Here is a 27,142-nt window from a genome sequence, read left to right on the forward strand (position 1 = left end):
TGTGTGTGTGAGCCGTGCCCTCCCAATCCATGGCCATCTGTCCCCTGCCCCCTCCATTCATCCTTTTCCAGCAATTCCCCTCTGTCCCTGAGTCGTGCCCTCCCAATCCATGGCCATCCATGTTTGTCTGTCACCTGCCCCCTCCATTCATCCCTATCCAGCATTTCCCCTCTCTGCCTGAGGCCTGCCCTGCAATCCATATCCATCCATGCCCATCTGTGCCCTCCATTCATCCCTATGCAGCAATTCCCCTCTCCCTGAGTCCTGCCCTTCCAATCCATGCCCATCCATGCTCCTCTGTCACTTGGCCCCTCCATTTTTCCCTATCCAGCATTTCCCCTCTCTGCCTGAGGCCTGCTCTGCAATCCATATCCATCCATGCCCATCTGTCCCCTCCATTCATCCCTATCCAGCAATTCCCCTCTCCCTGAGTCCTGCCCTTCCAATCCATGCCCATCCATGCTCATCTGTCACCTGGCCCCTCCATTTTTTCCTATCCAGCATTTCCCCTCTCTGCCTGAGGCCTGCTGTGCAATCCATATCCATCCATGCCCATCTGTCCCCTCCATTCATCCCTATCCAGCAATTCCCCTCTCCCTGAGTCCTGCCCTTCCAATCCATGCCCATCCATGCTCCTCTGTCACCTGGCCCCTCCATTTTTCCCTATCCTGCATTTCCCCTCTATGCCTGAGGCCTGCTGTGCAATCCATATCCATCCATGCCCATCTGTCCCATCCATTCATCCCTATCCAGCAATTCCCCTCTCCCTGTGTCCTGCCCCTTCCAATCCATGCCCATCCATGCTCATCTGTCACCTGGCCCCTCCATTTTTCCCTATCCAGCAATTTCCCTCTCTCCCTGAGTCCTGCCCTCCCAATCCATGCCCCTCTTTCCCCTGCCCCCTCCATTCATCCATTTCTAGTAATTCCCCTCTCTCCCTGTGCCCTGCCCTCCTAATCCATACCCATCCATGCTCCTCTGTCCCCTGCCGCCTCCATTCATCCTTTTCCAGCAAGTCCCCTCTTGCCCTTCCATGACCCCCCCCTCGCATCCATGCTACTCTCTCTCCCATGTCCCAGCCTGGCCCGCCCTCTTCTCCCCCCCCCACTTCGCATCCATGCCTCGCATCCATGCCCCCCCTTCGCATCCATGCTTCCTTTTTTTTTTTCTTCTTCTTCGTTTTAACTTTACCTCCGTGGCGGTCCGTGCAGCGAAGCGTCAGGGAAGGAGGCGGCGCTCCCGACGTCTAGCTTTACGTCGGGAGCGCCGCCTCCTTCCCTGACGCTTCGCTTCCCGATTTGTTTGGTTTGAGGCGAGGGCGGGGCAGAGACGGCTGGCTGGCTTGAAGGCTTCACTGGGAGTGACGTCAGATGGCTTCAAGGCTTCAAGGCTTCAGCTTGAAGCTTCCGGCTTCAAACTTCCGGCTTCACAGAACGTTGTCTTCAGAACGTTCACGGTGCGTTTTATTATATTAGATTTACTTACAGTGTCGTTGGACAATGGAATTTGAAAGGGGCAGTCTGCAGTAGTCTGGGGAGGTGGAGGGTATGAAATGATGGTCTCAGTGCTAAAGGCCTTGCACCTCAGCTGCAGGGAGCAAGATAGTGGCTTGCTAAGCAGCTGTTTGATATTTTCCATTTGAAGGAGCCCCTGAGGGGAGGAAGAAGTCTGAGGCACTGCAGGAGATGTCAAACCGGTAACCGAACAGCAAATCCCATGAGAAAAAGCGAATGCTACATACCTGTAGAAGGTATTCTCCGAGGACAGCAGGCTGATTGTTCTCACTGATGGGTGACGTCCTCGGCAGCCCCTCCAATCGGAATCTTCCTAGCAAAGACCTTTGCTAGCTCTCGCGCGCCCGCGCGCACCGCGCATGCGCGGCCATCTTCCCGCCCGAAACCGGCTCGAGTCGGCCAGTCCAGTATGTAGCAATACAGCTCAAGGGAAGACACAACTCCAAAGGGGAGGCGGGCGGGTTTGTGAGAACAATCAGCCTGCTGTCCTCGGAGAATACCTTCTACAGGTATGTAGCATTCGCTTTCTCCGAGGACAAGCAGGCTGCTTGTTCTCACTGATGGGGTATCCCTAGCCCCCAGGCTCACTCAAAACAACAACCATGGTCAATTGGGCCTCGCAACGGCGAGGACATAACTGAGATTGACCTAAAAAATTTACCAACTAACTGAGAGTGCAGCCTGGAACAGAACAAACAGGGCCCTCGGGGGGTGGAGTTGGATCCTAAAGCCCAAACAGGTTCTGAAGAACTGACTGCCCGAACCGACTGTCGCGTCGGGTATCCTGCTGCAGGCAGTAATGAGATGTGAATGTGTGGACAGATGACCACGTCGCAGCTTTGCAAATTTCTTCAATGGAGGCTGACTTCAAGTGGGCTACCGACGCAGCCATGGCTCTAACATTATGAGCCGTGACATGACCCTCAAGAGCCAGCCCCGCCTGGGCGTAAGTGAAGGAAATGCAATCTGCTAGCCAATTGGATATGGTGCGTTTCCCTACAGCCACTCCCCTCCTATTGGGATCAAAAGAAACAAACAATTGGGCGGACTGTCTGTGGGGCTGTGTTCCCTCCAGGTAGAAGGCCAATGCTCTCTTGCAGTCCAATGTGTGCAGCTGACGTTCAGCAGGGCAGGAATGAGGACGGGGAAAAAATGTTGGCAAGACAATTGACTGGTTCAGATGGAACTCCGACACGACCTTTGGCAAGAACTTAGGGTGAGTGCTGAGGACTACTCTGTTATGATGAAATTTGGTGTAAGGGGCCTGGGCTACCAGGGCCTGAAGCTCACTGACTCTACGAGCTGAAGTAACTGCCACCAAGAAAATGACCTTCCAGGTCAAGTACCTCAGATGGCAGGAATTCAGTGGCTCGAAAGGAGGTTTCATCAGCTGGGTGAGAACGACATTGAGATCCCATGACACTGTAGGAGGCTTGACAGGGGGCTTTGACAAAAGCAAACCTCTCATGAAGCGAACAACTAAAGGCTGTCCCGAGATCGGCTTACCTTCCACATGGAAATGGTATGCACTGATTGCGCTAAGGTGAACTCTTACAGAGTTGGTCTTGAGACCAGACTCAGACAAGTGCAGAAGATATTCAAGCAGGGTCTGTGTAGGACAAGAGCGAGGAGCTAGGGCCTTGCTGTCACACCAGACGGCAAACCTCCTCCACAGAAAGAAGTAACTCCTCTTGGTGGAATCTTTCCTGGAAGCAAGCAAGACGCGGGAGACACCCTCTGACAGACCCAAAGAGGCAAAGTCTACGCTCTCAACATCCAGGCCGTGAGAGCCAGGGACCGGAGGCTGGGATGCAGAAGAGCCCCTTCGTTCTGCGTGATGAGGGTCGGAAAACACTCCAATCTCCACGGTTCTTCGGAGGATAACTCCAGAAGAAGAGGGAACCAGATCTGACGCGGCCAAAAAGGAGCAATCAGAATCATGGTGCCTCGGTCTTGTTTGAGTTTCAACAAAGTCTTCCCCACCAGAGGAATGGGAGGATAAGCATACAGCAGGCCTTCCCCCCAATCCAGGAGGAAGGCATCCGATGCCAGTCTGCCGGGGGCCTGAAGCCTGGAACAGAACTGGGGGACTTTGTGGTTCACTCGAGATGCGAAGCGATCCACCAAGGGGGTGCCCCACGCTTGGAAGATCTGGCGCACCACACTGGAGTTGAGCGACCACTCGTGAGGTTGCATAATCCTGCTCAATCTGTCGGCCAGACTGTTGTTTACGCCTGCCAGATATGTGGCTTGGAGCACCATGCCGAGACGGCGAGCCCAGAGCCACATGCTGACGGCTTCCTGACACAGGGGGCGAGATCCGGTGCCCCCCTGCTTGTTGACATAGTACATGGCAACCTGGTTGTCTGTCTGAATTTGGATAATTTGATGGGACAGCCGATCTCTGAAAGCCTTCAGAGCGTTCCAGATCGCTCGCAACTCCAGGAGATTGATCTGTAGACCGCGTTCCTGGAGGGACCAGCTTCCTTGGGTGTGAAGCCCATCGACATGAGCTCCCCATCCCAGGAGAGACGCATCCGTTGTCAGCACTTTTTGTGGCTGAGGAATTTGGAAAGGACGTCCCAGAGTCAAATTGGACCAGATTGTCCACCAATACAGGGATTCGAGAAAACTCGTGGACAGGTGGATCACGTCTTCTAGACCCCCAGCAGCCTGAAACCACTGGGAGGCTAGGGTCCATTGAGCAGATCTCATGTGAAGACGGGCCATGGGAGTCACATGGACTGTGGAGGCCATGTGGCCCAGCAATCTCAACATCTGCCGAGCTGTGATCTGCTGGGACGCTCGCACCCGCGAGACGAGGGACAACAAGTTGTTGGCTCTCGTCTCTGGGAGATAGGCGCGGGCCGTCCGAGAATCCAGCAGAGCTCCTATGAATTCGAGTTTCTGTACTGGGAGAAGATGGGACTTTGGGTAATTTATCACAAACCCCAGTAGCTCCAGGAGGCGAATAGTCATCTGCATGGACTGCAGGGCTCCTGCCTCGGATGTGTTCTTCACCAGCCAATCGTCGAGATATGGGAACACATGCACCCCCAGCCTGCGAAGTGCCGCTGCTACTACAGCTAGGCACTTTGTGAACACCCTGGGCGCAGAGGCGAGCCCAAAGGGTAGCACACAGTACTGGAAGTGGCGTGTGCCCAACTGAAATCGCAGATACTGTCTGTGAGCTGGCAGTATCGGGATGTGTGTGTAGGCATCCTTTAAGTCCAGAGAGCATAGCCAATCGTTTTGCTGAATCATGGGGAGAAGGGTGCCCAGGGAAAGCATCCTGAACTTTTCTTTTACAAGATATTTGTTCAGGGCCCTTAGGTCTAGGATGGGACGCATCCCCCCTGTTTTCTTTTCCACAAGGAAGTACCTGGAATAGAATCCCAGTCCTTCTTGCCCGGATGGCACGGGCTCGACCGCATTGGCGCTGAGAAGGGCGGAGAGTTCCTCTGCAAGTACCTGCTTGTGCTGGAAGCTGTAAGACTGAGCTCCCGGTGGACAATTTGGAGGTTTGGAGGCCAAATTGAGGGTGTATCCTTGCCGGACTATTTGCAGAACCCACTGATCGGAGGTTATGAGAGGCCACCTTTGGTGAAAAGCTTCCAACCTCCCTCCGACTGGCAGGTCGCCCGACACTGACACTTGGATGTCGGCTATGCTCTGCTGGAGCCAGTCAAAAGCTCGCCCCTTGCTTTTGCTGGGGAGCCGCGGGGCCTTGCTGAGGCGCACGCTGCTGACGAGAGCGAGCGCGCTGGGGCTTAGCCTGGGCCGCAGGCTGTCGGGAAGGAGGATTGTACCTACGCTTACCAGAAGTATAGGGAACAGTCTTCCTTCCCCCGAAAAATCGTCTACCTGTAGAGGTAGAAGCTGAAGGCTGCCGGCGGGAGAACTTGTCGAATGCGGTGTCCCGCTGGTGGAGAGACTCTACCACCTGCTCGACTTTTTCTCCAAAAATGTTGTCCGCACGGCAAGGCGAGTCCGCAATCCGCTGCTGGAGTCTATTCTCCAGGTCGGCGGCACGCAGCCATGAGAGCCTGCGCATCACCACACCTTGAGCAGCGGCCCTGGACGCAACATCAAAAGTGTCATAAACTCCTCTGGCCAGGAATTTTCTGCACGCCTTCAGCTGCCTGACCACCTCCTGAAAAGGCTTTGGCTTGCTCAGGGGGAAGAGCATCAACCAAGCCCGCCAACTGTCGCACATTATTCCGCATGTGTATGCTCGTGTAGAGCTGGTAAGACTGAATTTTGGCCACGAGCATAGAGGAATGGTAGGCCTTCCTCCCAAAGGAGTCTAAGGTTCTAGAGTCTTTGCCCGGGGGCGCCGAAGCATGCTCCCTAGAACTCTTAGCCTTCTTTAGGGCCAGATCCACAACTCCAGAGTCGTGAGGCAACTGGGTGCGCATCAGCTCTGGGTCCCCATGGATCCGGTACTGGGACTCGATCTTCTTGGGGATGTGGGGATTAGTTAAAGGCTTGGTCCAGTTCGCCAGCAATGTCTTTTTGAGGACATGGTGCAGGGGAACAGTGGACGCTTCCTTAGGTGGAGAAGGATAATCCAGGAGCTCAAACATTTCAGCCCTGGGTTCGTCCTCCACAACCACCGGGAAGGGGATGGCCGTAGACATCTCCCGGACAAAGGAAGCAAAAGACAGACTCTCGGGAGGAGAAAGCTGTCTTTCAGGAGAGGGAGTGGGATCAGAAGGTAGACCCTCAGACTCCTCGTCAGAGAAATATCTGGGGTCTTCTTCTTCCTCCCACGAGGCCTCACCCTCGGTGTCAGACACAAGTTCACGGACCTGCGTCTGCAAGCGTGCCCGGCTCGACTCCGTGGAGCCACGTCCACGATGGGGGCGTCGAGAGGTAGACTCCCTTGCCCGCATCGGCGAAGCTCCCTCCGCCGACGAAGGTCTGGACGCTGATGACGTCGATGCACACGATGACCCCGGTGCCGATGCCGACGAAGAGCCCGAGAACAAAACGTTCCACTGGGCCAATCTCGCTACTTGAGTCCGCCTTTGTAAGAGGGAACACAGACTACAGTTCTGGGGACGGTGCTCGGCCCCCAGACACTGAAGACACGAAGAGTGCCTATCAGTGAGCGAGATTACCCGGGCGCACTGGGTGCACTTCTTGAAGCCGCTGGAAGGCTTCGATGTCATGGGCGGAAAAATCACGCCGGCGAAGTCAAAATCCGAAATGACGAATTTGGAGCACCAAAACTTTAAGGGAGAAAAATCTCGACCGAGGCCGAAAAGAGGCCTACCCCGACAACGAAAGAAAACTTACCGGGGCAAAAACTGGAAATACGGGAAGGGGCAAACGAAACCCAAGGGGGTTTCCGGAGCACTTTCCGAACGAAAAGAAACTTTTCCGAAGAAAAAACACGTCGATTTAGATAACGGACGCGCGAGGTCGACTCTCCGGGGCTCGACACGACAAAAACACAGCCGTACCGAGTGCGGACGAAAGAAGACTGGCCGGCTCGAGCCGGTTTCGGGCGGGAAGACGGCCGCGCATGCGCGGTGCGCGCGGGCACGCGAGAGCTAGCAAAGGTCTTTGCTAGGAAGATTCCGATTGGAGGGGCTGCCGAGGACGTCACCCATCAGTGAGAACAAGCAGCCTGCTTGTCCTCGGAGAAATAACAATACACAAAGGAAGAGGGAACTTAGGAAGGCTAGACAAACCTCAAGATTAATAAAGTTAAATATTTATTGCTCTAGAGCACTGAATTTACATTTATTGTGAAATGCCAATTTTTAAGCACTGATATTATTTTTTCGTGTATTGTTTTACATACTTTGGATTTTATGTAGTGATTTTATATTTATTCTATTTATATATACACCAGAGCAATAAATATTTAACTTTATTAATCCTGAGGTAAGTTCCCACTTCTTTTGTGCACTACAGGAGATGACATTACAAAACGTGATGGGAAAGAAAGTGGAATTAAGATACCGGCTGTGTGGCAGTGGAGCAGCAAGATGCAGCGACAAAAGAACTTTTGTGAAAGACAAAATAATAAAATATTCCTGAGGACAAACCCCAAGAGGCTCAAAGGAGATACTGCACACATCTATGGACATTCAAGACTGGAGGGGAGGAGGAGACCAAGGCAGCACAGGAACACCCATGCATGTTCAGAGAAATCAATTTCAAAATTCTTTGAGCAGGAATACTCTGGCACACAAGGCTCTGTCAGGGATATCACCTAGAGTATGCCTGTATTCCTGTGACTGCTCTACACGAAAAATCCCATACACTTCCACCAGTTCATCCTCCTACCTAAACACATTATGAGACTATCAGTGTTTAGACTTCTTTCTGGAGAGGTCACGTGACGCCATGGTGCAGGGCAGACGCTGGTAAGCTCAGCTCTGTGCACACTAATCCCAAAAATCAGCTATATTGACGAGCCCATTGAGAAGAAAGGCACAGTTTTGATCCTATAAGCTGGGGGAACGGACCCGTGATCGGAGAGTAAGAGAGAGGAAGCAGAATGGCGGCGAAATCAGTCAGAAAGGAGCGAGATAAACTCAAACAGGCTGACAACAAAATGGCCGACCAGCGGGATCTCGGAGAACTGACTGTAGGCTCTGTATGGGTGACGGAGATCACAGCCGAGGTTACTGCGGCGGTTGAGGCGGCCTTGGATAAGAAATTACAACAACTTTATGATCAAATGGAAGAAGCTCATGAGCGCATCGATAGCATGAGCTTGGAGCTGGACAAAGGGCTGCAGCGCGTATCGGAGATCAAGGAGGCAGCAGAGGCACAGAAGGAGATCACTGCGGGAGTCCGGTGACGTCACGCTGAGCAATGGTGGTGTGAGAGAACAGCTCCACACACCAGCAACGAAGATCGATTTCATATAACCACCCTGGGCAACATTGGAAAGTGCAGACCCGACGAGCGAATGTAGGAGATTTGCGGGACGCAAGGATGGCTGGAAAAGAGGCAGCGGGTTCCCTCAAAGAATTCTCGTATCGGCCACAGCAGATGGCAGACAAGATGGCGCCGGTGGAGGAGCGAGGCAAAAATACCACGGCGGGCCTAAGTGCACCACCCGACGAGAGGGCAACGGAGAGCGAACTCACAGCGAAGGATTTTTGGGCCCTGCTTGATGTGATCCGAACGGACATCAAGGGGGTCCGCAACGATTTCGCTGCCCTTGCAGCTGAATTGCGTGGCGAAATAACAGAAATAGGCCGCCGGGTGGACGAGCTCGATGACCACGTGGAGATGCAGCAGGAAGCTTTGAGCAATGTGGAAGCAGCATGGAAGGAGCAACAGGCGCAATACAGATCGCTTAGTGATAAAATCGAAGACCTGGAAAACAGGGGAAGGAGATCCAATATTCGCATTAGGGGCATACAGGAGCAGGCGGAATACCTGAACTGTGAGCGGATCACACAGCAAATAGCGAGTATGCTGTTATCGGTGGAAGGCCGTGAAGTGGCTCCCGAAACGATTAAAGTGGACAGAGCGCATAGAACACTGGCGCGTATGAAGAATAATATGCCTCGAGACATCATTGCTTGCTTTTCTGAATATAAAGTAAAAGAATCGATCCTTCGTGAGGCAAGGAAAATAGATGTGCTGCAGTGGGACTCCCTACCTATTGAACTGTATCAGGATCTCGCCCCAGTCACCTTAAAAAGACGAGCAAAGATGAAGAATTTTACCAGATATTTGCGTGATAAAGGGATTACTTATAGATGGCAGCACCCGTTTGCTCTTGCTTACAACCAAGATGGAAAATGGAGCCGGGTATCAAATGTTGAGGAAGCACGTGCAACGTGGCCTGAGGTAGAGGTGCCCGTGGAGGATATGGCGGAACAAGGCAGGCCGGAGGCAACCTCACGACCGGCGAGACAGCGGTGGACAAGAGTGGCGAGGGGCAAGGGACGCCTCACCAGACAGCATTCCGAAAAGAAACTACCATCATCACAAAATAATGTTACTTGACGTTGGTGACCTGATCTATGATATTACATATGCTGTTGCTGTGGTTTGTATGAATAGGGGTTTCAAGTTGGGGGAAGTTATAGGCAATAAGAAGGTGGTTGTATATGAATGTATGGGGAAGTATGGAAATACCCTGGGTGTGGTTGGTCACCGTTCTCACAATTTGGTGGTGGGATCAAGTTGACCCATCGTTTAGATAAGGGTGGGGGGTGGGAGGATGGGTGGGGGGTGGGTATGGGGTATCTCATGACACTGCTAGTATTACACATAGGCACTATAGGCAGGGGGTGTCCCTTGAGCTGGCTTTTTGGGTGAGATATGCTAAACCACCATGACAGAGCTTACCTGCCTATCATTTAATGCTCTTGGCCTAAATTCCCCTATAAAGCGTAAAAGGCTGTTTCGGGAGGCACTGAGAGTGGATGCGGATGTACTGTTTGTTCAGGAGACGCATTTGCTGCTTCGACATGAACACTTAGTGCAACATGCTAAGTACCCACACCAATATTTGGCCTCTAATAGGCAACCTGTAAAAACAGCGGGAGTAGGAATATTCTTGAAGCAAGGACGTAACTGGGAGATACAGGCTGTGAAGAAGGATCCAGGGGGGAGGTTTGTCTTGGTGGTATTGACTCTGGGGCAGCACACATATACTTTATTAAATATCTATGCACCTAATCAGGCACAGGGTGAATTTTATGAATCCCTCAGTACTCAGCTTTCACGAAACGTGCAAGGGGAAATCTTGATTGGAGGGGACTTTAATTTGACGATGGACCCGGAGTTAGACAACTCAAAAGGGATAGCTAACTATGCTCAACCAGATCGAGACAGGCTGATCCAATTTTTGAATCAGTGGGGCGTGGTAGATATATGGAGACTATTACATGGTAAGGAAAGGGATTATACCTGTTATTCTGCCCCACATGATACCTACTCGAGAATAGATATGTGGATGGGAAGCGCAGGAGTAGCCCTACAGGCAGAATCTGTGGAGATCCACACAAGGACCTGGTCAGATCATGCTCCCCTCTCTCTAGCACTCCGGGGCTTCCCAGTGAACGACAGGCATAAGAGATGGCAGTTCCCTGATGGTGTGCTGGACGATCCTAAAAATGTTCAGCGCATTACAGGAGAACTTAGGGAATTCTTGCAGTTTAATGATATCCCGGGAACATCATCAGAAATTCTATGGGAAAGCCTGAAGGTAGTGATTAGGGGGTCTATGATTTCATTGCAATCTCATTTACAGAAGGATCACCGGGAAAAAGAAAGAATTTTGAGACACGCTTTACAACACTTAGAGCCGCTGGCTAAACAAAATCTGGCTATGTCCAGTCAGCACGAGGAAATACATAAAGCTAGAGTACAGCTTTTAGATCTGGAACTGCAGATTATTAAGGAACAGATGCAGCGGACACAACATGAATATTATGAGTTCAGTAATAAGGCAGGTAAAATACTAGCTTATAAATTACAGCAGGTTAAGAACCGAAATATGATTAATAGGGTGAGATCAGATGACGGGCAGGTCTGGGATCAAATAGCAGACATTAGGAGAATCTTTGCCGCATACTACCAGAAAATCTATCAGCCAGAGGAAAGGGTGGATGAGGCCGCTATCCAGGCTTATTTGAATAACGTAGAAATACCCGGTCTGAGGGGGACGGAACAAGAGATGCTATCGGCACCGATAGATCTGGAGGAAGTGACTGTGGCAATTAGGGGCTTGCCTACTGGAAAGGCCCCGGGTGCAGACAGGTACAGCAATAGGTTCTATAAATGTTTTAATTCCATTTTGGCCCCCATTTTGGTCCGGGTGTTTAATGACATTCGGTCCGTTTCGGGGATTCCACGTTCCTGGCGACTAGCGGAGGTAGTCTTAATACTCAAACCACATAAGGACCCGCAGAGCTGTGGCTCATACCGGCCCATATCCCTGCTAGGGACTGATTATAAGATCTTAACCACAATACTGGCTACCCGATTGCAAAAAGTGTTACCGCGTCTGATCCATGAGGACCAGTCTGGATTTGTTGCAATGAGGCAGACATTTGATAACACCAGAAGGGCATAGTATATCTTAGATAGAATCAAACAGATAGGCTGCCCGGCAGTTTTTGTGTCACTGGATGCTGAGAAGGCGTTTGATAGAGTGCTGTGGCCCTTTCTGTTTGCACTGCTGCGGAGAGTAGGAATTAATGGGCAGTATTTCTGCTGGGTCACGGCGCTCTATCAACAACCGCTATGTCAGCTGCGGATCAATGGCACGGTCACTGACCCCTTTGCATTGTTTAGGGGAACTAGGCAAGGGTGTGCCTTGTCCCCTCTTTTGTTCGCACTGGCTATGGAACCGTTGGCAATTCTGATTCGGACAGACCCCGCGATACGGGGTATTTGCATAGGGACACATGAAACTAAACTTATGCTGTATGCAGATGACGTTTTGCTCACGCTGTCGCATCCTGAGAGCTCATTGCAGTCGGTGATGCAGGTAGTGCAGAACTATGGACAGGTAGCAGGCCTAAAGATTAACATTCAAAAATCTGTGATCATGCCCATACAATGCTCTGTTGAGATGCAAGAATCACTACAATCGTCTTTTCCTTTTCAGTGGTCCGCTAAATCTATTCGATACCTAGGGGTTAATTTGACACCAGACACAGGGGATCTGTTTCAGGAAAACTATCTGCCAAAGATGAGAGAGCTTTTTCAGGAATTGGAAAGATGGGGAGGGTTAAATATGTCATGGATGGGCAGAATTGCTGCGGTAAAGATGACACTGCTGCCTAAATTACTATACCTATTCATGGCAGTGCCAGTCCCCATACCGCATACATTCTTTCATACACTTAATAAGAAAATGTTCGCCTTCATCTGGCGTAAACGACCTCCACGAGTGACTCGCTCTATTTTGTTTCAACTCAGGAGGGATGGGGGTATGGGAGTACCCAACTTTGGCTTATATTACAAGGCAGCCTTATTTCAAATGCTCTCTAATGTTCAGAAGGGCCCGACTAAACTATGGACCTACGCAGCACAGTGGGGTTTGAAGGGAGTACCAATCTGGGCGGTGGGATGGCTACCTTTATCGCTACTGAGAAGCCTGGTATCGGATCTGAAAGGTCAGATGAGGGTAGTATTGGGGGAGTGGATAAAGTGTAGAGCAACCTGGTTTCCAGGACGTAACTATCATTTGACCACCCCCATCATTTATGCAACTGATTTTCCGCCTGGCCGAGCAGAAAGAATTTATGGGCAGTGGTCGGCGTCCTCCCTGCAACTTCTTGGGCAAATCTGGGAGGATGGGAAGTGCCACTCCTTTGACACCTTAAAAGAAGAATTTGGCCTGGGAGATAGGGACAGGTTTTTCTATTTGCAAATTAGAGATTTTATTCAGAAAAAAGCAAGGGAGGACCTGTCCCTAGAGCCCACGGAGCTTGAACTAGCTATCAGATCATGAGAAGGACGTGGGGGGATATCACGTATTTATAGAGCCCTGCTACATAAGACCCAACCCTTGACCAAATGTATTAAAAAATGGGAGGCTTTGCTGGGTAGATCATATGAGGAGGGGGATTGGAAAAGAATATTCAAACGTTTATTGACATTTTCTGTGGCTACTCCCTTGCTGGAAAACGGCCATAAAATGCTGTATCAGTGGTACCTGACCCCTAGCCGGCTGGCCCGCATATTTAAAAATGGGTCGACAGCCTGTTGGCGAAACCGTGGGGCAACGGGCACCTTCTGGCATGTGTGGTGGGACTGCCCACTGATTCAGCAGTTCTGGACGGATCTACAGCATAGACTGCACAGTGGTCTGGGGACAGAGGTGGGGTTTGACCCTGGCTTATGTCTGCTGAATACTCCACTGGGAGTGAGCAGAGCTCCTTGCTCAGGACTGTTAGCCTACATTGTTACTGCAGCCAGGACTTTAATTGCTAAACATTGGAAACAGCAGACGATACCCATGGTGGATCAAGTGCTAGCTAAAGTGGACTACTGTTGCAAAATGGACAAACTTACTGCTTTGAGGCGGGGGGGCATGGTAAGATATTATAAAACATGGTCCGCCTATGCAGAGTGGCGGGGACTGTCAAGATGATGCTGATATATTAATGACTTACAGTGCTGATACTACAAATGGGGAGATTTTCATATAAGAGATACCCTGAGGGGGGAGGGGGGCGGGGCTCAAGTTTTTGTGTACTTGCAATAATTAGATTGAAATGTTAGTAAGCATGATTGATGTATATGATAAAGCTTTACTAAATAAACAGATGTAAAAAAAAAAAAAAGAAGGAAATCACTGCGAAAATGGAGAGGCATGTGCAGAACCTGGAGGCCAAGCTTGATGAGTTGGAGAATCGCAGTAGGCGAAATAATTTGAGGTTATTAGGGCTACCAGAGTCGCTGCTAGATAAAGACTTACCTACATTCTTAGAGGGGTGGCTGCCACAGTCCCTGCACATAGAGGACAAACTACAACATATCTGTATGGAGAGGGCTCATAGAGTAGGGCCTCCACTTCAATCAGAGCCAAGGCCACGAGTGGTGATATTTAAAATCCTCAATTTCCGACATAAGCAAGCCATATTGGATGCGATCCGTGGCGGAGGCACCCTTACATATCAAAGTAAGAAAATCCTATGCTTTCAGGATTATTCTCAACAGGTGCAAGCGCTGAGGGAAACATTTACGCCATTATGCACGGACCTGTTCCAGAGGAAGATAAAGTTTGCACTCCTATACCCAGCAAAGCTGCGTATCTCCATTAACGGAGTTACAAAATTCTTTGATAAAGTGGAGGCAGCCAAAGAATATGTACAGCAACAAGGGATTGCGCCGGATACGTCATAAAAGAGAAAGAAACCACAGGATCCAGTGGTGGGAGGACTAAACTATTGGATATTGCGGGTCTTTGAGCTGAAAATCTATTATTGAGAGCTGGAAAGAGAGACCTCAAGATTGGAAAACAAGCGGATAGAGCTGATATGGATCGATAAGCTGTGTGCTGAGTGATACACCAGCGTGAGCATGGGCCAGATAGTAGGCACCAAGAGCACATTTGAAACCGCAGTGAGTTTTGCGGGCGACCTGACTGAGCACTGGATGGAAGCCTGTGGCGGAAAGAGCATATGGGATAATGCAAGCTTCTGAGTTTAAAGTTTCGTTTCTGCTTTATACAGTTGGAGGTATACATAGAACTCTGATCCAGAGAGTCCATCTCCTCCTCCGAGGGAAAGACAGATAAAGCTTGATATAGTAGCTGAGATATTCTAGCTGTGCATATATCAACGTGAATTGGAGAGGGAGACTCAAAGAATGAAAGACTACTGTTGGAGAGACTGGGTGGATGAGATAGATTCTGAGCATGTCTCCGGAGTGAGCACGAGTCTGATAGTAGACCATATGTTAAGTGTGGGAATCTGCTGATCGTATAGCGTCTGCTATGAATGATCTTCAGCTGGAGCCCAGAGAATGCAAGAGTATACTGGATCATACAAATTTCTGAGTTATAAGTTTGGTTTTACCTAGTTGGTGTTATATACAGACTAATGTACCCGAAATGGGCTTTTGTCTTCCGAGAGGGAGACAGACAGCTAAAGACTAGTATGACTGTTGATTTGTGTTAGATGTGCCTGAATAATATGTTTGGGATAGGAAGGGGAGTGGAGGGGTAGGAACTATGTTGAATGGGAGAGTGTGGGTGTTATATCGTGACTAGGTTTTGGAATGGGAGGGGTAGGGGGGAGGGGAAGGGGAGATGGGAGGGGGGAGGGACAGGGGGGATAGGGAAGGGTAGGCCCAGGGTAGTCGAATCTCAACTGGCAATACAGTGTACACAGATGGATGTGAGAGAGCGAATTAATGAGAATTGGTGGGGAAGAACAGCGGGAGTGGCGCTGCTGGGACGCCGTGCCTGCTGGTCACTAGATTTGATAATGCCAGCACCAGTAGGTATAACGTAATGGGACTTAAAGTTTACTCCTGGAATGTGGGGGGTATATCTTCTCCTATAAAAAGAAAGAAAATACTTCATAGTCTCAAAAAGAAAGGGGCCGATATAGGGCTCCTACAATAGACCCATTTAACGGCCCAGGAGCATGCAAAGCTTCAAACCTGGTGGGTGGGGACCATATTAGAAGCCCCAGCGGTGGGGAAAAAAGCAGGGGTGGTGATTCTATTTCATAAATCTCTTCAGGTGGAGGTAGAAAAATTACGTCTTGATGAGGAAGGGAGATACATATTGGCACAGGTAAAGGTGAATGGTGGTACATGTCTAATAGGGAATGTATATGCTCCTAATGCCTACAGTAAGGTAAAATTATGTATAATCATACCTGATAATTTTCTTTCCATTAATCATAGCTGATCAATCCATAGACTGGTGGGTTGTGTCCATCTACCAGCAGGTGGAGATAGAGAGCAAACTTTTGCCTCCCTATATGTGGTCATGTGCTGCCGGAAACTCCTCAGTATGTCGATATCAAAGCTCCATCCGCAGGACTCAGCACATAAGAGAATTACACCCACGAAGGGACACTCTGCCCAGCTCACCACCGCCGAAACGGGGGAGGGGAATTAACCCAGCTCATCCCCACACAAGTGGGGGAGGGGAATCCGTCCAGCTCATCCCCGCGGAGCGGGGGAGGGACACCACACCCGCCGATGCGGGGGGATCTGGCTTATCCTGCAACCGCAACCGCGGGAGGAGCTGACTGACCCTAACACCGCCGAAGCGGGAGGGGTACAAAGCTGCCCTACAGCCGCACGAAGCGGGAGGGAGTGCCGGCAGAATTTATGTCTCAATCCAGCCCCGTAAAACGGGGGGGAGAGGAATGCAGCAGCTCACTGTAACACAAACTCGTCTCAACTCTTGAAGAATCCAAGTGAAAAAACTTGAACACGAAGTCTTTCTGAAGTAACTGAAGACTAAACTTGAACCTGAAATGCAACCAGAATAAAAACAGTACAGATATCTGGGAGGGGCTATGGATTGATCAGCTATGATTAATGGAAAGAAAATTATCAGGTATGATTATACATAATTTTACCTTCCATATCATCAAGCTGATCAATCCATAGACTGGTGGGATGTACCGAAGCAGTACTCACCCAGGGCGGGACATTGAAATCCCTGACCTCAACACTGAAGCTCCAAACCGGGCCTCCGCCCGTGCAGCCACCGTCAAACGGTAATGCTTGGAGAATGCATGAGCTGAAGCCCAAGTTGCCGCCTTGCATATCTCTTCCAAGGAGACGGATCCGGCCTCTGCCATCGAGGCCGCCTGAGCTCTTGTGGAGTGAGCCTTCAGTTGGATAGGCGGCACCTTCCCTGCTGAGATAGAGAACATACTGGGGAGTTTCCGGCAGCACATGACCACATATAGGGAGGCAAAAGTTTGCTCTCTATCTCCACCTGCTGGTAGATGGACACAACCCACCAGTCTATGGATTGATCAGCTTGATGATATGGAAACAATTTTATCAGACCCTCATAAGTAAGATTCAGCAGGTTAATATCCAGCATAAGATAATAGGGGTATTTTAATGTGGTAGCGGATCACAATATGGATAGATCCCATACTAATGCGGGAATGGCAGTGGGATCTCATAAAGGCATAAACCTGATATGTGGTGCACTGGGGGGTGGTAGATGTGTGGAGGTTATTACATCCAAACACCAAAGATTATACACATTATTCTAGAGCCCATCACACACAATCATGAATCGATTATTTACTGATTGATGAAGAGAGCTTTGCAGGGATCTTGGAGGCCGATATTGATCCTACGATAATATCGGATCATGCGGCCATATATATCAAATATAGGGATCAGAACCCACAGAGCAGACAGTTTAGATGGATATTCCCCTTGGATCTGTATTACGATCCAGAATTTTGGACATATATCAGGGGGAAATGGAAAGAATATACAATTCATAATGCATCCCATGTAAACACACCGATCCTGTACTGGGAAGCTGGAAAGGCTGTCTTAAGGGGCGAGACAATAGCATATAGTGCCAGGAAGAAGAAACAGAGGAATCAAGCGATCATACGACTGGGGAAACAGTTAGTACACTTAAGGAGGGCATATGGGCAACATTCTGCAGATCATGTCCGGGAACAACTCTTGGCTACACAAGCGTCCTTAAATGAGTTGCTGCATCAGCAAGCAAGTAAATCCGCTGTCTATTATAGATTACAATTACATAAATTCGGCAATAAGCCAGGGAAAATGATGGCGAGATTAGTGAAAAGAGCGAGGGGGCAGAGAAGAGTGATGACAATCCGGACTAAGGGGGGGGGGGGCATTGGTACATACTGATGCAGAGATTCAGAAAGTGTTTCAGGATTATTATATGCGGTTGTATGCTAAGAATGACACTGATGATCTAGACCCGGATATGTATCTTGAGAATGTCACTTTGCCCAGGATTACGGAGCAACAGAGGACGGAGCTAAACAAACCGATAGAAGTGGATGAGGTCCTTAGAGAAATAAGAGGTAGCGCATTACATAAGGCGGTGGGGCCGGGTGGCTTTAGGGCCGAACTATATAAAATATTAATGCTAGACATAGGAGAATCCCTTGCTAATGCTTTCAATACTTCTGTTGAACTGGGGGAGCTCCCGCAGTCCTTGCGACTTGCGGATGTTATGGTTTTTCTGAAGCCAGGGAAGGATCTGACATTACCTGATTCCTATAGACCAATATCATTGATTAGCTATGAGGCTAAATTATTGGCGAAGATACTAGCATCGAGATTGGCTAGAGTATTACCTAGGATAATGGCAGTCCCTCAAAGTCGGGTTTGTTCAGGGAAGACAGAGTGTGAAAAATATTAGGATGCTTTTAGCCACGATGGAAAGGATGCGCAGGGAAGGAGGGGATTCGTTATTAATAAGTTTTGATGCCGAAAAGGCATTCGATAGGGTTGAGTGGGAATTTCTGTTTGCCTCAATGCGAGCGTATGGATTTGAGGGATATTTCACTCAAGCGATCTCAATATTGTATAAGAATCCGGCAGCGAGAGTGTTGGTTAATGGCTCGTACTCTCGAAGTTTTGTGATTAACCGAGGAACTAGACAGGGATGCCCCGTCCCCTTTACTTTTTGCCATCACATTGGATCCCTTGATTCGGGAAATCTTAGGGAACCCAGAGATTGAAGGAGTGAAATTGGGTAGCAGAGAATTTAAGATTTCGGCCTTTGCGGATGATATTTTAGTCCATCTGGCTAGACCGGAGCAGTCGTTGCCGGAGCTGATGGAGGTCTTCGCCGAATACGGGGCATTTTCAGGCTTTAAATTGAACACCCAAAAGTCGGAGGGATTGCCCACTTCCAATAAAGTAAGGGAGCAATGGAGGGGTGAGTTCCCGTTGAGGTGGGCGGATAAGGAGTTTAAATATCTGGGAATCATTCTAACTGGGGATTTGAGCCGATTATATAGGAGGATTGTGGATGAACTGTTACATTATACGAAAATTCAGTTGGCTTTGTGGGAGGGATTGCCTTTATCGTTGAGCGGTAGGGTAGGCTTGTTTGCAATGATGATTTTTCCGAAATGGCTCTATGTTCTGCAACAGCTGCCAATTCTCTTACTAACTAAAGATCTTAAGAAACTCCGTAGAATGGTGTCCCGGTTCTGCTGGGGAGGGAAGAAGGCCAAAGTTAAGTTGGAATATCTGTATGGGAGAAGAGTAGAGGGGGGCCTTGGATTGCCTGACATCAAACAATATAATTGGGCCTGTTTGTCGAGACATCTAGCGGATTGGATATTAGAAACCGAAGAGTATACAGCATGGAGTTATGAGAGAGAATTGTTTTGGCCGTATCATCCATATTATATGTTACATGCTAAGAGTGAAGTGCTGCCTAAGGGATGGAGTCAACATATATTATTACAACCTATGAGACGTACATGGCAGTATATATTAAAACGTTTGAATAAGAACCCACATAGTACAGATATGCTTCCACTAGCGGGGAATGCAGAATTTGGGCAAGGGGGGAACCAAAAGAGGTTAATTAGCTGGGCACAGGAAGGAGTAGTGTTGGTGGCGGATGTGATACAGGAATCGGGGGAGATTATTACTCGGGAGGCCTTAGTGGATATGGTGGGAACAGAGCATGTGAGTTGGTATGACTATTTCCAGCTACACAGTTATATATTGCACTTGCATAGAGGCAGGTATGATAGAGGAATATATGACTTATTGTCGAACTTATTCTTGCCTCCGGGCAGAGAACAGACCTCGGTGTCTGTACTTTATAAACAGCTGGGTATGATATCTGTGCAGCAAGAATATGGAGAGGTGGCTCGGAGGTGGTCTGCAGATATGAGGGTGGAGGTCAGTAGTGGTGACATTGTCCAGTTTCTGAAGGAGATTACATATAAAGTGACTAGTGCTCGACATCGGGAGATACAATTTAGAATAATCTTGAGAGGCTATTTCTCCCCCATACAGGCATACTATACTGGCAATATACAAGAGCCAAAGTGTATCAAATGTAATTTCCAGAGAGCTTCCTTATATCATATGTTATGGGAATGTCCTGAAATTAGGAAGTTTTGGGGTATAATTATGGGATTTTGTGAGACACTGATACATAAAAAGATAAATTTGCACCCACGAAGCGTAGTGTTAGGAATAGGTGGGAGCGGGAGGGATTTGAGACATAAGGAGACATTGTTCATCTATAAGGCTATTCTGATTGGGAAACAAAGTATATTACAATATTGGACCCAGGATGTGGGACCCTCATACTGGCTGTGGAGAAACATGTTGCATTCTCTGGCGATGATGGAGGCACATAGTGTGCACAGTAGTCCTAGAAGTAGACAACGCTTTTGGGAGATTTGGGAACCATACGTGCAGGTGCTCTCAAGTAGAGCTCGTAGCTTATTGGTTAATTCACTCACGCGATAGATTGGTGCTGGTTGAGGTGGGGTAAGATCAATGAATTCACCTGTGTGGGAGGGCAGGGGGGGAAGGGAGGAATGGGAGTACGGGGGGGGGGGGGGATAGAAGGGGGGGAGTGGGGGTTTCAAAGCTCAAAGTACCATAGTGAAAGAAGCTGAATCAATAAGGGAGGGAGGAGTGGAGGGGGGGTTGAGGAGGGGGAGGGGGGAATAAAGTTCAATATGGTTTGTATTCAACGGTTGCTAGCACTTTGAATGTTTAGGAGTATCTGCAATGAGGATGTAACTATGTTCTATAAATGTTTGTGTGATCTTTAATAAAAATGATTAAACATAGACTACTTTCTGAAGAAAGACTGCTTGAAGGTCTCTCTTTATATAGGCACAATGAGGCATATTTAAACTCCCAGTTGGTCTTAACAATATGGACAGTGGGCTCTGGGTTTCCCTTCCCCTTACCCTGGGATCTCTTTTCAGGCGCAGTTGTTGACCCCAATGAGGGCTGAAAGATTTCTCTGTAACACCTCGATGCTGCAAATGGTAATAATCACTCCCTTGAAGGATCTGTTGGAGAAAACTCAATATAATTAGATGAGGTTGCCAAAAAGATTTAATATTCAATCTAGGAATTCAGGGGCATCATAAGAGAGCAACACTGAGGAAAGCAGAAGAGCTGGGATACCCCACATGTACTTTTTATAGTAAAAGTGCTTGATACATTTACAAGTATTATTGAAATAAGTGATTGGAGTAGCAGCTCTGCTTAGTCACCTGCACATAATAAAGCTGTGAAGGAACAGATAAGTATTATTATTATAACCTTGTCTTGACTTGAATACTATTTTTATGGTACTACTGGATGTACACAGTGTTGTACAGTGGTGATAAGTATTCAAAGACAATCCAGCCGATTTTTTAAACAATTAGACCGGCCAGGAACGCAATGCCCTCCTGTGACATTGTCTTGCATCAACTCGATCCCCTTCAAAGCCTGCCACATTCTAGAGCCCAGCATAGGAATCTGGTGGCAAAAGCCCAGAGGGAAACTAGTGCCGTGTGCTTCTTTACCATCTAGCTGTTCTAGTGCTGAAATTGGAGAAGGCTGAATGTGACATCCACCTGTGATGTCATCATGCCATGCCTTGGGCCCCTTCAAAGCCCGGCACTTTTTGTGGCGTGTGGCCACAGGTGCATGCCCAAAGAGGCATGCTAGGCCCCTTGGAGCACCATTAGAAAAACAGATGCCAGTGATCCTTTTGTGTTCATTGTGTCCTTCTTATGAGTTACTTTTTCTTTTTTGACTAAATATTATGGGGACGAAGAAAGATAAGTTTAAGGGAGTAACTGGTTCAAGTACTCCAATTCAGGGCTCTGTGGACAAACATGTGTTGATAAACTCTGGTTCTATTTCACAGATTAATTTGGATGCATCACTGAGTGGTACTTCAATTGGTACACCCGGGAAAACCCCACTTCTGGCTCCTAACACTTCTTTGGTCAATATATAGTTGACAACCTTCTAAAAACTCGAAAAGTGACAACCTCTAATGAAATCCCACCAGGTGCAAATGACCTAGCCTTATACAGCAAACAAAAAGTGGCCACCATCAGGACCGGTCTCCCCTCACACCCAATACCCTAGAAAATTACCTAAGCTGCTTGGAGATCCAAAACAAAGCAATACAAGCTGACAAATCCTGGACCTCATTTACCACACCTTCAACAATAGAAGTCCTCAACCACCTAAAGAGATATGCCAAATTCCACTGTACTCTAGATGAATGCCCCTCCTACCTATTGCGAGATGCCCTAGCTTGGTTCACAGACCTACTAAGCACACATATATTCTTCTCCTTACAAACAGGGATCTTTCCTACAACAAAAGGAAGTATAATGCTGACCCCCATCCCGAAAAATACCCTGGCCAAACTAAATGATGTCACCAACTTCAGACCAGTTGCCTCCATCCCACTGCTAGTCAAAGTCATGGAAGAACTGGCGCACCCCTCGGCAGCAACCTTGAGAGCAATGGCCTAAAAGCACATATTTACACTGACAATGTCACAATTTATATCCCCTTTACAGGAGACCTAACAGACATCATAAATATGATCAAGAATAGCCTAGACGTCATGAAGACATGGGCCTCAAAATTCAAACTAAAACTAAATAAAGACTTAATTCCTGGTTATAACTAGCCCTTTCTGACTGTTAACCTGTAACCATTTCACAATCGACCAAACCAGCTTCCCCTAGAACAAAACCTCTAAATACTAGGTGTGAAACTCGACCAAAACCTGACATTGGATGACCAAATAGCAGCAGTCACTAAAAAAGCTTTTAGGTCACTCTGGAAACTAAGAAGAATCAGGAGCTTCTTCCCAATACCCAAATTTCGGCTTTTGGTCCAAACCCTAATACTATCCCAACTAGACTACTGCCAACGGTTATATGCAGGCTGCAAAGAACTGAGCTTAAAAAAAAACCCTACAAACTATTCAAAACACAGGTCTCCACATTACCAGAGGGCCTCCCCACTGCTGCAAGCACTCCCACAGGCTCCCAATAAAAGCCAGGACTATCTTCAAGATCACAACACTTCAAGGTCTATCCCCTGAAACCTTACAACACAAATTGATCTCCTCCCAAGGAATGCCACTACAAGTTCTCGCACCTTTCTGACTCTCCTCTACCACCACCACAAAGGAATACAGTACAAATCTATATATTCCTATTTTTCTTCTCTCAACAAAAATCTGGAATACCCTACCATCAGAAATATCACGGACTACTTAACTTCTGGAATCTCACAACTCCCTCCCCTTCGCAACCTTCTCCCCACCCTACCAGGAACAGATTCCCATATCGCTTCTCTGAATCAGGCCACTCCCTCCACCCACGATACTCTTACCATGATCACACATGTTAATTATCAATCTAGTTACCCAAAATGTCTGTCTCTCTTATTACCTATGCTCCTGCCCCCCTGTAAACTTCAACTGATAGACATATCCCTGTCTACTGAACGCTGTATAAAGTTACTAGTATACACAATGTTATATGGTTTAGATATTCATGTCTTCTAGATGGTACTGGCTAAATGTTAGCCATGATATAGTGTATGCTACACACGATTGTTCTACTTACCTCGGTTATATGTAAGCCACTATTTAATCCTGTTCTATGTAAGCCACATTGAACTAAACATGCTATGGGATAATGCAGGATATAAAAAAAACAATAAATGAAAAATTAAACTGAAATATTTTCCACATCTGGGGAGGCACAGTAGCTGAAGTAGCAGGACCTTCTGGAGCAGATGGACCTCTCTGGAGGATAGACAGTAGTTCCACTGCCCAAACCAGTATTTCTTGAATTGGGCATGCACCAAGATGGTTCGCTGCAAGTTGAACAACAAATTACCTTGAAAGATGTTTGGGCACTCGTTACAAGGACCGAGACCATGATTAAGGAGACTACAGCCCAGATGTATCAGTTTACTCAAGATACAGTCTCTAAGTTGGAAGAAGTGGAAAGAAATTGTCTTCAATTGAGATGTTGTTTCAGGTTACTGACACTCAAGTTTCTATGTTACAATCTTTTGGTTCCTCTGCTTTTCCACACATTTTAGAGAAGAGTGGCTAGAAAATTCCATATAAGCTTGGAACCCTAGATTCTTGAATTTTGCTCAAACTAGATTATTTTCATGAGAAATTGTGTTAATTCAATAGAACAAAAATAACTGGGTAGGTACACAAAGGAAATCAACTACATTAGTATTCAACTTTCAAAAAGAAGACTGATAAATTAGAAGAATTTAGGGGAGCAGCTGCAAAGGTAAAACAACAACAAAAAAGGGTTACATCAGGCAATGGCATTATTCAAAAATACCATCCTGGAAGCCCAGACCAAATATATCCCACTTATTTAAAAAAAAAAAAAAAAAAAGGCGGCCAAAAGACTGCCAGCATGTTAAAACGTGAGGTGAAGGAGGCTATTAGAACTCAAATAACATCCTTCAGAAAATGGAAAAAGGATCCAAATGAAGATAATACAAAACAGCATAAGGCAACGGTTCCCAAACCTGGTCCTGGAGGCACGCCAGCCAGTCAGATTTTCATGATATCCACAATGAATAATCATAAGAGAGATCTGCATGCAGTGGAGGTAGTGCATGCAAATCTTTATCATTAATATTCATTGTGGATATCCTGAAAACCTGACTGGCCAGGGTGCCTCCAGGACCAGGTTTGGGAACCACTGGCATAAGGAATGGCAAGTCAAATGCAAAACACTGATAAGGGGAAGGCAGAAAGACTTTAAAAGAAAGCTTGGCTCAGAGGCAAACACACATATTAAAAGCTTTTTTAGGTACATTCAAAGTAAGAAGCCAGTAAAAAAAAAAAAATGATCAAGGGGTTAAAAGGGCACTCAGGGAAGACAAGACTACAGCAGAGAGATTAAGAGGTCCTTTTACCAAGCCAAGCTAAAAATTGGCTGGTGCTGGTGTCAGCGCATAGGTTTTCCATGCGCTGCAGCCACTTTTGATGCGGCGGTAAAATAAGGCAAATTGATAAACTAAACATATCAAATCTTATATACTGTATCTCATCCAAAAGCTCAGAATGGTTTACAGTAAGATGGAACATAATATACATACCTCAATATAAAAAGAAAACCAAAATTTTATAAAATACAACTTTAGAAAAATATTTAGTAAATAACCAAGATTTAAGTAATTTCTGAAACCTCAATTAATTTCAGTACAAATTTCGGTAGGCAAAGTAGCAAGTCACCTGGACCAGATGGTATATGGTCCAGAGTACTGATAGAACTACAAAATGAAATTGCATATCTATTACTAGTAATTTGTAACTTATCTTTAAAGATCAAGACTGGAGAATGGTCTAGGTAACACCAATTTGTAAAAAGGGTTCTAAAGGTTACCCAAGAAATTATAGACTGGAAAGCCTGATGTCGGTGCTGAGCAAAATGACAGACTATTATAAAGAACAGAGTTATTAAACATATATATATAGGCATGGATTAATTGGACAAAACCAACATGGACTTGGCATAGAGAAATCTTGACTCACTAAACGCTACTTTTTTTTCAAGGTGTGAATAAACACTTGCATAAAAGTGAGTTTATAGATATTGTATATCATTATTTTCAGAAAGCATTTGATGAAGTACCTTGTGAACAACTATTGAGGGCTGGTGCTAGGGTTTCTGGTGCCCCCCCCCCCCCCAACCAGTGCAGCATCTCCCACCTTGATGCCATCACCTACCCCTCTCTCCTTGGCCCACCCCCTCCCCAGCACCTTTCTCTCTCTCTCTCCCTTCTCATCTTCCCTGCCGGCAGTCAAAGCTTTCTCTGCATTGCGGCAAGGGCAGCAGCAGCAATGTAAGCAGCCACATCCTGCTCTCTTTAAAGCAACTTCCTGTTTCCTTGAAGACGGGATGCAACTGAGGGAAAGCCACTGGGTCTGCCAAAGCAGTCTACTTACATTGCTGCTGCTACCCTTGCCACGACACAGAGGAAAGCTTTGACTGCCAGCAGGAGAAGAGAAGGAAGAGAGAAAGAAAAGTGCGGGGGGGGGGGGGGGGGGAGGAGAAAGAGACACTAGACACACTCTCATGTGGATAACACTCTCATCCTTCCTGTCTCATCAGCTCGTAACCTTGGGGTCATTTTCGACTCCTCCCTCTCCTTCTCTGCACATATTCAGCAGACTGCTAAAACCTGTCCTTTCTTTCTCTATAATATCACCAAAATTTGCCCTTTCCTTTCTGAGAACACTACCAGAACCCTCATCCACACTCTTATCGCCTCTCACTTAGACTATTGCAACTTGCTTCTCACATGTCTCCCACTTAGCCATCTCTCTCCTCTTCAATCTGTTCAAAATTCTGCTGCACGACTAATATTCCGCCAGTGTCATTATGCTCATATTAGCCCTCTCCTCAAGTCACTTCACTGGCTTCCTATCCGTTTCCGCATACAGTTCAAACTCCTCTTATTGACCTATAAGTGCATTCACTCTGCAGCTCCTCAGTACCTCTCCACTCTCATCTCTCCCTACATTCCTCCCCGGGAACTCTGTTCACTGGGTAAATCTCTCTTATCTGCACCCTTCTCCTCCACTGCTAACTCCAGACTCCGTTCCTTTTACTGCACCATATGCCTGGAATAGACTTCCTGAGCTGGTACGTCAAGCTCCATCTCTGGCCGTCTTCAAATCTAAGCTAAAAGCCCACCTTTTTGATGCAGCTTTTAACTCCTAACCCTTATTCACTTGTTCAGAACCCTTATTTTATCATCCTCACTTTAATATTCCCTTATCTCGTTTGTCCTAATTAAATTGTAAGCTCTGTCGAGCAGGGACTGTCTCTTCATGTTCAAGTGTACAGCCCTGCGTACGTCTAGTAGCACTTTAGAAATGATAAGTAGTAGTAGTAAGAGAAGAGGGACAGATGTTCGACTGCACGGGGATGTCAGGAGAGTAGCCTGGCGCAACCTGTTAAACACAACTTGGGGTGGTCAGCAGAGGTCAGCATCACCCCACCTCACTGTGCCCAGCCGTCACATTTACTGTGCTTACTGGGTTGCGCCAGCCCTGGTTAATAGGGAGTCCCCCCCCCCCCCCCTCTCCAAAGATCAGTGCTGGGACCGCTGCTTTTCGGTAATAAAAAGAATAACTAGTGAAG

General features: G+C 47.5%; 1 protein-coding gene across 1 annotated transcript in view; it reads right to left on the reverse strand.

The window, feature by feature from the left end:
• The window catches only part of PCSK4 (proprotein convertase subtilisin/kexin type 4), a 107,930-nt gene that overhangs the window by 72,917 nt on the left and 7,871 nt on the right, over positions 1 to 27,142 (reverse strand). Inside the window, exon 2 of the mRNA XM_030220024.1 lies at positions 20,891 to 20,995. Within this exon, the coding sequence (XP_030075884.1) occupies positions 20,891 to 20,995 (105 nt within the window). The remainder of the gene's footprint in view (positions 1 to 20,890; positions 20,996 to 27,142) is intronic.

The sequence above is a fragment of the Microcaecilia unicolor genome, chromosome 11 (assembly GCF_901765095.1).
Source record: "Microcaecilia unicolor chromosome 11, aMicUni1.1, whole genome shotgun sequence".
Lineage (NCBI taxonomy): Eukaryota > Metazoa > Chordata > Amphibia > Gymnophiona > Siphonopidae > Microcaecilia > Microcaecilia unicolor.